General features: G+C 33.0%; 2 protein-coding genes across 2 annotated transcripts; one reads left to right on the forward strand and one right to left on the reverse strand.

Annotated features, from left to right (window-relative positions):
- The first annotated feature begins 845 nt into the window (after positions 1-845).
- On the forward strand, positions 846-1,346 carry LOC133308533 (uncharacterized). The gene has a single exon (XM_061509164.1). It carries the CDS (start codon positions 846-848, stop codon positions 1,344-1,346), a length of 501 nt encoding a protein of 166 aa, XP_061365148.1.
- A 5,212-nt stretch (positions 1,347-6,558) lies between these two features.
- On the reverse strand, positions 6,559-9,492 carry LOC133308542 (cation/H(+) antiporter 15-like). Its single transcript, XM_061509176.1, has 3 exons — positions 9,259-9,492; positions 8,084-9,085; positions 6,559-7,773 (listed from the first exon to the last, which is right to left on the reverse strand). The coding sequence occupies exons 1-3, from the start codon at positions 9,490-9,492 to the stop codon at positions 6,559-6,561; spliced, it is 2,451 nt and encodes an 816-aa protein (XP_061365160.1).
- Positions 9,493-14,531: the final 5,039 nt, after the last annotated feature.

Consider the following 14,531-nt stretch of genomic DNA (forward strand, 5'->3'; position numbering starts at 1 on the left):
TTTTTTTTATCTAATTACCTTAAAATATTGTGGACATATTTTCTAATTGAAAAACAACTTTTTTTTTTCTCAAAAGCAGTAAACAAACAGACTCTAATAATATTATATAATATTTGCTAACTGAATGCGTCAATATGATCAATGTTGAACTTATGTTAGACAAAACGTCTTTCGGTTGAGGATAATGATATTTGTACATCATGATATGTACACAATTTTTATTCTTTTTCATTTTGAAAAAGAAAAAATTGAGAGAAAATGTGTTAAATTGTGTGATATTTAATAGTATGAATGATATGAAAAAAAGGTTTGAAAATACCATTATGTTCTGCTAATTATAATGTCAATTCATGAGTGTTTTCCCAGTTGTTTCTTCCCCTTGTGGATAAGCCTTTGACTGCCTATATCTGCATAGTTAGGGTAAAACGCACATTAAATGTGCGTATTTCAATTTGGCAAGGTTTACTATAGCATCACACAATACACAACACATAGTTCTCAAAGCAACCCAAGGCGGCTAGAAGTGATGAATGGACAGAAAGAAGGAACCCCACCACACCACAAAATGTGAATGTGATGTGACTTTTTGAAGCTAAAAACAAAAATATTTGTAAACCACTGTTTTGTGATGGGGCAGTTTCGTCAATTTGAATCCACAAGTTCAACAATTATTATTAAATCCTTATTTGCATTATTATGAGTGTACGTATACCTACGGTTGGTTGTTTGCTTATATATTCACAACTCACCATTCAACACTTTCCCATTTCATATAGAACTCCCCAACAATAATATTCAAAGCTAGCTTGAAACACACATAGGATTTCCAAGACTCCAAAACAATCATGGGTAACAGCTTAAGGTGTTGTTTGGCTTGTGTTCTTCCATGTGGAGCTTTAGACTTGATTCGCATAGTCCATTTAAACGGCAACGTAGAAGTGATTACACGTCCAATCACAGCAGGGGAGGTTCTCAAGGCCAACCCCAACCATGTCCTAAGCAAACCAACCTCCCAAGGAGTTGTTCGCCGGATTCTCATCCTCTCGCCGGAGACTGAGCTCAAGAGAGGCAGCATATACTTCTTGATCCCGTCGTCGTCCTTGCCGGAGAAGAAAAGGCGCGTGAATGGCAGCGTCGGTGATAATGACGATCTTAGAAAGAAAGCGTCCTCAAAGAAGAGCAAGAAGTGCAACCATGATCTCTCATCATCGCGGGAATGTGATGGTTACCTTACCGTCACTGACGTGGCCTCTAAGGAGAAGAAATGCTCACGGCGAGATCGCCGGCACGGCCGCGTCGGAGTGTGGCGGCCTTATTTGGAGAGCATCTCTGAAGATTTGAATTAGTTTTCTATGTGTTTCAATCGCCGGTGCCGGAAACCGGTATGCCGGACGGGGCTTGGAACCAAAAATGGTTCAATACTTGAATTATTAAAATATAGAATGTTATCAAAAAAAAAAAAAATATAGAAACACGACTCCTCTCTCTCTCTATATATCTCTCTCTTCTAATGTCTGTGGGAATTTAATTTTGTGGATAAAAGTTACCTTGCTTTTCTATTTAGGTTTTTACTTTTGTTTTTGGGCTTGATTTTATCAATTATAATATGCACTTGCTTCATACAAATAAAAATGATAATAATAATAATCGAGAGACGGACAAGGAATTCAGAATTTTTTTTTTTTCTCTTTCTCGTATATGAAATGAAAGCGAGAAAAAAGTATTTGTTTTAATATTTGTACCCCAAAATTTGAAATTCAAGCCTATCTATTTAAGAGTGGTGAAGAATTCAAGTTTCATCTCCAATTGAAAATTTAAGTGCAGTTTTGTTTTGTTTTTGCCTAAATAATCAATGTATGCACCCTGAGCAATAAACATTTATGGTGGCGTCCCATTCATCTTCCAAATGTTAGATCCATATTCCAATGATTAAGCCGAGTTTCAATTTGATATTTAATTGGAGCATGCACGTTAGGCACATTTGTCCACTCAAGGAATCTATTAAAAAAAAAAATAGAAGGCTTAGGTTGACATTATTATTTTGATTACTTACTAGTTTGTAGTTGATATATATTAAAGTTATATATATATATATATATATATATATATATATATATATATATATATATATCTCATGTTGTATGAGATAATTTTATTTTTTACACACATAAAAATATATAAGGCCCATGTGAAGAGAAAGAGAAAAAAAAATGACCCACACATACTTTTATGTGTATGTAGAAGATAAAATTATTTACTATAATATTTTATATATATATATATATTTGGTAAATAAACGCGCTACTTTTAGGTGATGAACAGTTGTAATCGGAAGAACTAGGTACATATAATTAGAAAAGAGTACAAGCCATGAAGTCAAAGTAATTAAACTTAAGCACAGAATTAACGAATTTTCTTAGGCAACATGGGGAGCAAATGCATAGATTATGTCCCAATTAAGGTAGATGATTGTGCATCCGGGCCTTCTTTTCATTCTTATCATTTAATGAGTCAATACAAGCTTCAGTGGTTTTTTTTTTTAATTTTTTGGATTGAGCTTAAGTGAAATTTAGTTGGCCATATTAATGTTTAAAAGGCTTCGATATTAAGATATATGTTAAATTTCAAAATTCATATTAATAGTTACTATACAAAACAATATTACGTACATTTAGTAAACACGGAATCTATCATGAGTCATAAATCAATGTATAAAGTGCAACAAATTTATATATTACTCATAATCTAATATTTACACGTGCTGAACAACTTGTGTAGGCTGTCAAGAAATTAAGCATAAACGAAAATGAAAAAAAAGAGAGAGGAAGAAAATAGCTGAAAACTCTTGATTGTTGAATGACGGTTGAGCACTACAAGAGGTTTAGTAAAACAAGTAATTAAATGATACTTAATTATACCTTTTTTATTTGGAAGAATTATACTTTCGAAAGAAACACTCGATAAGAAAAAGATAGATGGTAGAAGCATTAGATAGGAGAAAAAGGTGGGACTTGGTAGAAACATTGGCGACATCACCACGCTACACAAGCAAACAAGCTGGCATATCTTCCTTAACTTATTGTCAATTAATTTCTCAGTTATTCACATGGATTCCCTCTCCTCTCTCCCATACCAATAATAGACAATTAATTCTTTGCACATCGCTTTCTCAGACTCCAACTCATCCATATATTATTATACTAGTTCGATTGGACCATATACCTACTTTGGTTTCACTCCTCTAGATCATATTCATAGATCGATGCACATCTGTTTTAGTGAACAAAAAACAGAAGTTCACTGATTGTTGTTAGTTTTCTTTTCTTTAAATCAAATGGTTTAACTTTTGACAACATACGTATGAATACAGGATTGATTGGATGCCTTTATTTCAAGGTAAAATTTCATCGATTAAGTTAAAAGTAAGGACATAGGTAAACTCCTCTTAAATTTGGCATTCACTTCCTTTTAATCAAAGAGTAACTCCTCCTCGCCTTAAGTTAAATTGTAAAATGTTTGACTGTAAAATAATTCATTTTCAAATTTTGAGTTTGGTTAGATGTTTTTTAAAACTTAATTTGTGAGTCTCCCTTACGATTTTATAGTGTTAACTATAGATAATCTTTCATAAATAAAATTAGCAGGTATGCCTAAAATCAATTTTATTATTCACGATATTGATGCAAGAAAAAAAAAACTCTTCTAAAGCTAATTCCATAAAAATTGTCAGAATTGATTTTGACAAAACATTCAAACATATAAATTTAATTAGTATAAAAAATGGCAGTTAACTACCAGACATGATTACGAGGGTGGTAACTTGATATAATTTCTAAACAGAATGATCATGAAAATAAGTAAAAAATTCAATCAATTTGATAATAATGCATAAAAAAATTGTAAAAAGAAATGATAAAGAGGGAGATCCAAGGACGGGAGTAAGTAGCATTGAGCCTTGTGCGACGCATTTGGTTAGGACAAAGCAGATCAAGACACTAAGCTCACGGAATTCAGTCGTTACCTCCAAATCCTGGAGGAAAACTTGCCTAAATCTCTCAAGCATGCCCACGTCCCATATTGGAGATTGGAGTCTCAATATATATTAAATTGGTTTGACGTTATATAGTGGCACTCCATCTATGTTTTAGTTTGATGATACTTGATGAAAAATAACATATTTCTATCGGAAATTAACACGCCGTTTACTCACAAATATATCAAGTTACCTCTTATATACAATCATAGTATGTTTCGCAATGTGTGGAGTAAACTCACTTTGTGAGGTTGCCATAAAAAATTTATATTGAGCTTTTGTCCAGTGTTAAGAAACCGGACCGACCCGACCGGGTCGACCCAGGAACCGGTAAACCGGTCATGTAACCGGTCCGGTTGAAGCAACGGACCGGTCATGCATCAGAACCGGTCCGACCCGGCCGGTTTTCATGAAAACCGGTGACCTGGCCCGGTCCCAAAAAAAAAAAGTTCAATATTTTTTTTTCAAAAAAAATCATAATTAACATATTTGAATATTTTTTTGCTTATTGACTTACATAAATTATGTACCTACAACACTAATATTATCTCAATTATGCATTATGCATAAAATTTTGATTTGATTTATAGTTACAGATGTCGTTTTATGAACCTAAAGCCTCGTATCATGATCATTATATTTTTGTTTGATCTTTTATTGGATAATACTATGTGATTTATTATTTTTTATATTAAAATTTTAACATATTTTTTAAATATTTGAGTATGTTTATAATTTTTTAATGTAAATTATAAAATTGCATATAATTATCGGGTCATGCGGTTGAACCAGTGACCCAGTACCTCGACCGGATCATTGACCGGACCGGTTTTAATAACGTTCCTTTTGTCCCTTTTTTTTGTTTTGAGCTTTTGTCTTTCAATTGTAATTAAAATGGTTAAATGAATCAAAATTAATTGTAGGAGAAGTGTTTGAGCATGTTTGTTTGTAACTTTTTTTTTTAAAAAAAAAAGTTTTTTATTTAAAAACGTTTAATTTTTTTGTAATAATTAGATAAGTTTTTTTTAGAAAAAAAAACTCAAATAAATTATTTTAATACTTTTCTCTAAAATTTAAAAAGTATTGGCTGAAAATTTTCCAAAACAAAATTATATCGCAAAAGTTTTTTTTTTGGAGAAATTATTTAAACGCGCCCAAAATCGTATTTGATATATATATATATATATATAGATATAGTTAAATCCAAAATCTTGGAAAGAAAAATATTTTCATTTTCACTAATTAGTTAATTTATTTTTAATTTTTACAAGCTTTTGTCACATCTTAATATTTCAATTATATTCAGATGGATTAAAATATATTCACTCTCATGTATGCTTGGTTGATATAAGAATATATGGTTATGCTTGGTTGATATAAGAATATATGGTTTAGTACTAGAGCCTGTTTGGATCCTCTATTTTTTAATCTATAAGTTATTTTTACGATAAAGTTAAAAAAAGAGTTTAAAAAAAGCTAAAAGTTGTTTGATAATTACATAAAAATTTTAACTTAAAAACATACATTTCAAGAAAAGCCTCCCTCTATCTCTATCTTTATCTCTATGACTCTTCATTTCAAAAACAAAAACACATAATTGAAGAAAAGTTAATAAGAGCTTAAAAAAAAAGCTTATCCTAGGAGTTTTTGGCTTTTAACTTTTTTCTGCAGTATAAAAAAAAAAAATTCTATTATAAAAACTTTTCTCAAAACTCATTTGATCTAATTTTTACTTCTAAGAAAAAGAGAAATTAAAAATAGGAGGATTCGTACGGTTAGTGTTATAGCCACACAACAATCTATCCACCTAACTTGTTGAATGTCACATTATTCTTGTTACCCTTCTTCGTCCCCAATAAAAATACAAGTGGAGAGCAAATTCTGATAAAGAAAATCTAATTATGTGCTGTCCACCTATCCGTATGTTGCTGAAGCATAAAAGAAAACTCAATAATTGTGATCCTTAATATGGTCACACATACTCCTAAGTTGAATTAATCATTAAAGAAAAGTGTCAAAGAAGCGGTGGATGACAAAGAGCATGTGTACCATCCCTCTCTCCGTACCAGGAGTACTCCTAGTTGCTCATTTCAATCTAGTTGTCGTTATAATTGATCAGTGTACGTGCTTTGTCGTGCATCATTATATATGCCAATTCAGTGTGCTTCCATATACGCACCACTAGCTTTTTTTTATATTCCACCATCCTCATTTTCATCACTATAATGCAAAAATGCAACTTGAAAGGTAGATTGTGTCTTCAGTTAGGGTAACCAACACCAAGACAAACTCGATAACAAAGGGTTATGCTGTCCACCGTCTAATTACTTTATGAAAACTTTTGTAATCCGATATAGAAAATACACACATACCTTATAAGTTTCTCTATCATTTAATTAATTACATGTTTTTATTTACAAATCCACAGGCTAATTTTTATCCGCAAAGTACTAACAAAATAAATAATGGAAGCAAACCATATATATGTATATGGAATCTAAAACTGTGTTCCTGATCTAATATGGTTAAGCATTTCGCCATACCTTTGTATCAAGAGGCACTTCCACAATGGAAAAGGGTTCTTGCCTCGTATTAATGGCATGATCTAGATGCAAATCATGATGAGAAACCCTAGACCTCTTCTGTTGCTGCACCACCAACACAGACCCATCAAATGTAGAATCTGAAGACACTAGAATGTCTCCGACAAACCCAAGTTCAGGATACTCATTCCATTCGGTCATTCCAGTGAATAATGTTGAGTCACTTGCATGGCCTCTACCCACCAAAATCAAATCAAAACAACCTTCAAGTGACCGTAATACATTGACCACTTCCACGCTATCTCTCACGATTTCCTCTCTATAATCATGGCGTTTGATTTGGATGTAGTCAACCTTAAACTTGTGAATCACATCACCATCAGGATCCCTGTTGATCAAATTCCTGTTCTTCTTGCGAGGCTCCATTAACCTAATTACTGTGACCCTAACATTTGGATGATCAGCCATTCGCATTGCAAAAGCCATAGCTTCACGGTCATCTGGCCCCTCTATAAAGATCACTCCAACACTGTAAAAGGAGACACATGTTAAAGGGTTGTACCTATTTAAGGCACCACGTTCAACTAGGATCCCAACTGAACAAGGTGCTGTTCTGAGCAAATGGCGGTTCAATGCTCTAATAGGGTGTGCTGATTCTGTAATCGCAGTTGATGTCCATTGTCTGTGAAATGGCACAATCAGCATAGATGCTCTCTTCTCAGCAGCTTGCGTACATATCTCATCGTGCATTGTCTCATAAGGGGACATGGATGTGAAGAGATTCACCACCACTTTGTTTAAGTTCTGCAGCTCATAGGATCTGAAGGCATTTATGATGTGCTGTGAATGACTAGAATGTAATGAATTCGTCTTATTGCTTGGCTGGTGATCAATAAAAAGTGGGGTTGATCTTCCTGTTAGAGGAATGAGATGAAGCACATAAAAACAAATTGGACTCTCCTGTGTGGGGTTCGACATTTCAAGAACGTTGATGATGGGTGGTGTGTTTTCTTGACTGTGTATGCATGCCATGAGACGAAGTTCAACATTCGGAGAGCTATGCTCAATGGTCCTTCTCCTGTTTGAGGACAAGTACCTCTTGGATGGGTCATACAGGAATTTCACTATAGGTGTGGTTGCTCCTGTCAACCATATCATAGATATCACCATGTTACCATATGATTGTGCATCTATAATCTGCAAGACAAGACATGTTCACATTCAAACTGGCAAATTAGAAAGAACAAGAAGGGAAAAATATGCCCATATATATAATATTATATGCGGGCTGAATCCTTCTAAATTTTAACTATTGATTTCCGTCAATCTAACGATTATAATTTATTGGGTCACACTTATTAATTAATTATCAATTTTTAATAAATAATCATTAGATTGACGAAAATCAATTGTTAAAATCTACAGTGTCAAATTTTTTAGTTTGATATTCATGTATCATACGTGCATGTGTGTGTGTAAATATCTAATTAAAAGTATTAATTCTTACTAAAAGGTATAGACAACTCTGTAAGTAAAGCAACTGGGATATGCCTTGGGCACTCAAAAGGAGACCTAAGGAGAGAGCATCAGCCACAGGCATCTTGCAGTAAATTGAAGGCAACATGGCTCCTAGAACCTTTCCACAGAAGCTAAATATAGCCACAAGCTGCACAATAGCAAAGCTAGGGGTATCAAGTAGAGAGAACTTGAATTTGGTACCACTGAAGAGGAAGTACAATGGAACAAAGACCGCTGAGATCATGGTCTCTAGCCTTTCAACCAATGCTGACCCTAGTGGCGGTCCCTCTGGTACTGCAATGCCTAGAAGAATAGGTCCAATCAAGAAGTGCTCCCCAATGCACTCGCTAAAAAATGCACATCCCATTAACATGAGAAAGATGCAAACTATGTATGACTCTTTGATTGGTTTCCCTTTGGGTGTCTGGCGTATCATCCACAACATGATAGGGCGAAGAACGAATAATATAAAAACCACCAATACAATCATAGAAATCATCATCCAATTGAAAGAGTTGTCGTTCGTTAAGCTACTTTGCTTCTTTGTGACTATATACATGACCGCCATGGCAGAGAGTGATCCACTCACCATAGATGAAGAGACTGCTAATCGACCAATCTCTGAATTCAGGAGCTTTAAATCTGCTAAGTGAGTTGCAGTGACATGGAAGGAAGTAATTGATAACAAAAATGCGATATAAAGTAGGGACTGGTGGAGAGTTTGTTCCGGGGACAACATTTGCCTTAGAATAAGAGCAACAAATGTGCTAAGTATCATTGGCATTACAAAACAACATACGCCAATGGCCCAAGTCTTTTTCCCCGCTCTCGTTACCGTTCGTATATCTAATTTGACTCCAATCAAGAACATGAACGTCATGCTCCCGAAAAGGGCGATTGTCTCACTTACATAGAAAGATTTTGGTGGGAATATCCATTTTCTAATGGTTTCAATTTCTCCCAGTGCTGATGGTCCCATTAGCAAGCTTGCCTGAATCATTACATATCAACAATAAATGAATTAACCAATATATCCAACGCCAATTAATGTTACATTAATTGGATGCATTCCCCCTAAAGATGCATTTGATTACCAAAAATGTTACTTATGCACCCCGGGACTTCAATTTAATTATAAACATTGCACAAAATATTATATGTTACCAGCATTTGTGGAACGAAGCTACTCTCCCCAATTGGGATAAGTAGGAGTTGTAAGCATGTGGTCAAAATTGAGACTAAGGAAGTTTGCAGAGCGAGCACTGGCATCATGTAATGTAATGGGTTATCGCCGAAGAATATTCCTTTTGACTTTGAAAACTCTGCTGCTTTCTCGCACACCCATATGGTTTTGTTTGCGAATATGACAGTGGTCGAGCTTGTGTTCAGTTCAGCCATGTCACCAAAAGAGAGAATTGGTGCAAATCAAGCACAATTTAGAAAAGAGATCATATCCTAATGCATGGAAGTTATGCAATGAAAAGGAGGGGAGGGGGCGCAGAGAATGAAGAAATTAAGAGGGAATAGGATCAAAAATAAAACCCAGGAATTTGGAGGACGTAGACCTTGCACCACCAACTTTGTTAGAAGTCTTTAATTTATTAATTTCAAGCGGTAACTCTGAATTGCGGGTTTGGTGTCTTAAAATTAGTTTTGTTTTGTGATTAGTCGATGATGATATTTTTAGCAGTTAATTAGTGGTATTGGGGTGGGACTACTAATGGGTACACCATATCCCCAGCTTTCTTTGCTTTTAGTTTAGTGTGGATAATTTAGAGGTACAATGATATTAATTCACATTTAGATTGTGCACCTAAAAATCCGATTATTCAATAATCAACATAATCTCCTATATATGAAGTAGTGGCATGCAGGGTTACACTGTAAATTCGCCACAAGTTCTCTTTCTCACCCTGTCTTCTGAAATAAAAGCTTTGCCACTAAATTACTATTGAAGAAATACATTCATGATTAATTAATGGCATTGACTTATCATGTGACATGACGAGTTTAGTACCCTGACCTAGCATTATGTTTGGATGGCAGGTAACCGATCAAGGGGAACATAAAGTAAATGAAGGAAAGGGAAGAAGAGTTTGAATACTCTCACGTGAAAATGTGTGGTCATGTGATATGTTATTTGATTATAACTGTTTATTTAAAAATTATATATTTTTTTCTTTCTTAATTATCTCATCATTAATGTGTGAAAATAATAAATAATTATGATCAAATAACATAATCACATGACTACTTTTTCGCAATCTAAATCCAACTAAGTTTTCATATGTAAGGATATTGAAAAAAGATATAGAAAGAGAGACAGAGACAGAGATTAAAGGGGAATATTTCCCCTATCATCACCTTAATCACCGGCTATTTCGTCAAAGATAATTGGATACCTAAATTGTCTCTAGTCGCTAGATACCGATCCCCAAATTTTTTTAGCCAAACCTCTTACTTTTTTGTAAAGAGCCTAGAAGGAGATTTTCACAATTGTTCTAATGTGATACATACACATAAAACATAAATTTTAATTCTGTGTCATAGGAGAAAATAATATCTATTTTTTTTAAGAAAAAAAAAAAAAAAGAGGTTGAATTTCACTACAACTTTTTTTTTTTTTTTTGAAGTATTGCAAATAATATTTCATTACCGGGCCTAAGAGTGCTAGATTTGAGGGCTCACGTGAGGTCTCCCTCAATGCCAAGTACAGCCCAGCTGGTTATGAGATGGAAGTTACCTTTTAATTTGTGATCGCCACCTGTAATTCTGCAGTTGTTTTCATTCCGCTGCCGGACTCAAGCCCATACAACTGTGGGCTATTGTTATGGCCTATTGTTGTTTTGTTTTTTTGTTAATTCCCAGACGTGTGAGAAGTGAGATTGATATATTAAAGATGCTAGGCATCCACCACTTTTTAGGGCAAAATAATTTTGTATTCTTATTGAATCTCAGATAAGTAAGTGTTTAAATAATTTCATGATTTTATTTCACTCAACAACCTCTCTTAAAATTACTCGAATTCTATCAAAATTCAACATATGTGTAGCGGACATAGGGAGGGGATAGGTTGGCCACCTCCCCTCCCTAAATTTTGGATTTTTTTTAATATATATATATATATATATATTATTTTGAGCTAAAAATATTTAGATATATTTGGGCTACAAATAATTAGATACATTATGGATATTATTGAAGTTCTTTGTCCAATTTTACAAGATAATTTAAATACTTTACACCTCTCTAGAGAGACAAGTTGAGATATTTTCTTCGCTCAAGTTTGAGAATTTTACATAAAACATGACATTAACATTTCAGATATGACTACAAAATATATTGGAAGGAGAGGTTGTGTTCAAAATGAGTGTGGTGATTTTTTCTACAAAAATATTTTATTGGATGAATATCTTTTGTGCTATGATTGATTATTGATTGCAAGAATTAAATAATATATTCATTGATAATACGGTTAAATCAGTTGCTTTGAGCATGAGCTCATATACAAAAAATGGGTACAAGTCATTTAATAGTGATGATAGTTGCAAACTTTCAGATAAATTTTATTTTAGTGATTTCACATGACAAGAAAAATTGCACTTGTAGATGAAGTTAAAGCATTTTTTGAACTTGACATTCCTAAACATCCATGTTTGAATAATTTATCAATTGCATCTAAATTATATCAAGGGCTTACATGAATTGAAAAATCAATCGTTTACCCTATTATGATAGAATGATTAGACATGTACCACTCTCCTAATTTCGACAGCAACTATTAAAAGAGTTTTTTTAACCATAAAGACAATCAAGAGCAGATTTGGAATCGAATGAAAGATTAATTTTTTTATGACTCTTTAATTACACATTGTTAAAATATAATCATATCCTAACATCATATTTTAACACATATTAAAAAAGAGATTGAAAAAACGTAAAGAGTTAATAGAATAGATCTTGAATTTTGTAATAAAATTCTTTCAAAATTTTTATATTAGGTTCGTTTTTTATTATATATACTTTAATTTATAATATAAATTTTTATTTTCACCCCACTTTAAAAAAAATCCAGGGTCCACCTCTTGTTAAGCGTAAGAATTTAATTACTCAACTATCCATTAAAATTTCATGGCACTTTGATACACGAAATATTGATTTCTTGAAACGAGCTGGAACTTCAGTTTACATTTTGGTAGTTAGAACGATAATGTTTTTTAAGTTCATAAAATAGAATAAAAAACCACAATTGATTGGCATCAATTACCTCTTAATATAAATAGGAGGAAATGTCTATTTGGATCCTCTCTTTTTTAAGTTAGAAGTTACTTATAAGCATAAGCTAGGCCAAACAGGTTTTGAGAAAAGCTCTTATAATGAAAAGATTTTTTTTTTATAATGAAGAAAAAAGCTGAAAACTAAAAGCTACTAGGAGGAGCTTTTTTTTAAGCTCTTGTCTATTTTTCTTGAATTGTGTGTTTTCTTTTTTAAATGAAGAGTGATAAAGATAGAAAGAGAGGATTTTGATAATTGGATAAGTAATTTTGATAATTGAATTGTGTGTTTTCTTGAAATATGTGCTTCTAAGTAATTTTTAAGCTAAATTTTTTATGTAATTTCCAAACAGCTTTTAGCTTTTTTTTAAGCTCTTTTTTTGAACTCTAACTTATAAGTAACTTTTAGCTTAAAAATAAGAGGATCCAAACAAGCTCGAAGGGTCAAGTGTAAACTTTTTTGTATACTTTATATTTTGTATCTGTAATATGAACGCGCAATTTTTAAAAGGAATAACAATTGCTGACATATTCAATGGTGTCATCATGCGTCATCAAAGTATTTGCTACGTTAGCATATATATATATATATAGGGGAAGGATCATTTGACTCCAGAGTAAGATTTAAAATTCTTACTCATCATCCTAACCCTTGATTTCCGTTCATCCAACGGTTAACATTTAATAAGTTACAACAATTAATTAATTATTAATTTTAAATAAATGCTAACCGTTGGATGAACGGAAATCAAGGGTTGAGATGAGGAGTAAAACTTTTAAATCTTACTCTGGAGTCAAATGATCCCTCCCCATATATATATATATATATGGGAAATACTACTCTCATTTTACATGAGGTAGTTATCTCATTTTCTCTCACATCGAAAATCGCACTCTTACTTTTTTCTTTTTCTTTTTTACTTTTTAATGGTGGACCCTACTTAAACTCTCTCTATAGCATGAGATAATACTCTCATGTAACATAAGATTAATATTCCTATATATATATATATGAACACATCAACTTGTTTTTAATTAGAACTTATCTGTTTACATCTGGATTTGATGTAACAAAAAAAGAATACTTTTTTTTTTTTTTGTAAAAATTTGGAAAAAATAAATTAATTGAATGCTACAACAGTACTGAACTCGATACTCATTTTTACTAAAAACAGAATTTTTTTATTTTTATCTATAATTTTTTTTTATAATTTCTTTTAAGTCCAAATTTTTTCTCCTTTTTAATATAAACATATCTACCACAGTTGCACTGAAAGTTTTCTCTTATAATTTTTCGATAACTCAATCAATTTTAATAATAAGAGATATAGTGGTACATATAAAAGAAATGGATGAGTTCGTGAGATGCAATTGCAAGGTCGGCGAGGAGGGGAAAGGCATGTGTGACTCCATGACAATGAGATAAGGACAAATGAATCTGCAGTATTTGGCCTAAGGCCAAAGGACACCGTGTGCAGCACGTAATTGTATTTTCCATTTCCACTTGTCTACATTAACACAACTCTCATTAAACAAAAGTGCATGCACAAGCCCTTTGCAAAACTGCCCCTTCTCAGCACTTGGCTTCCTAATTCCTATCCTTGTACAAGAATCCGGTTTAAGGCTAATCCAGTCATTTCAACTATATCAGACAACATTGATGACTGCCCCACTTGAATAGATAGGGTGGCAACGTGGAAACATCCATTTGTTTAAGAAAGGAAGGAAAAAAAAGGAAACAACCAAAGTTGACCTCGACCATCTTACCCACCAAACAGTCCAGCACCCATCTTTGACTAAGTATGGCATCTAATTAAATACAAAACTCTTTGTCACACATGCACTTCCAAGTTCCAATCATCAAAGCCACCCTCTTCAACACATCCACTGAATCTGAGCCCCATTCCCTTAATAGACCATATCTTACTATTGAGTATGGAGTATTTGTAAAATCAGTAAGCCATGTACCACAATATGGTGTGTAACAGAAATAGTTATATTAACTACTCATTTCTAGTGCGTTTACTATTCTGCTTGTGAACAATCGCCAAGATGGAGGAAAAAATAAACAGAATCTTACAAAAGATTAATATGAGGCTCTCTTCCCATCTACAGCCAAAGAGAAGCCCCGAATTAATCAAAAAAATTCACAAACACCATGTG

This window comes from Gastrolobium bilobum, unplaced genomic scaffold (assembly GCF_033153095.1).
Source record: "Gastrolobium bilobum isolate Gb01-03AN ecotype WA unplaced genomic scaffold, APGP_CSIRO_Gbil_v1 utg3047, whole genome shotgun sequence".
In the NCBI taxonomy this organism is placed as follows: domain Eukaryota; kingdom Viridiplantae; phylum Streptophyta; class Magnoliopsida; order Fabales; family Fabaceae; genus Gastrolobium; species Gastrolobium bilobum.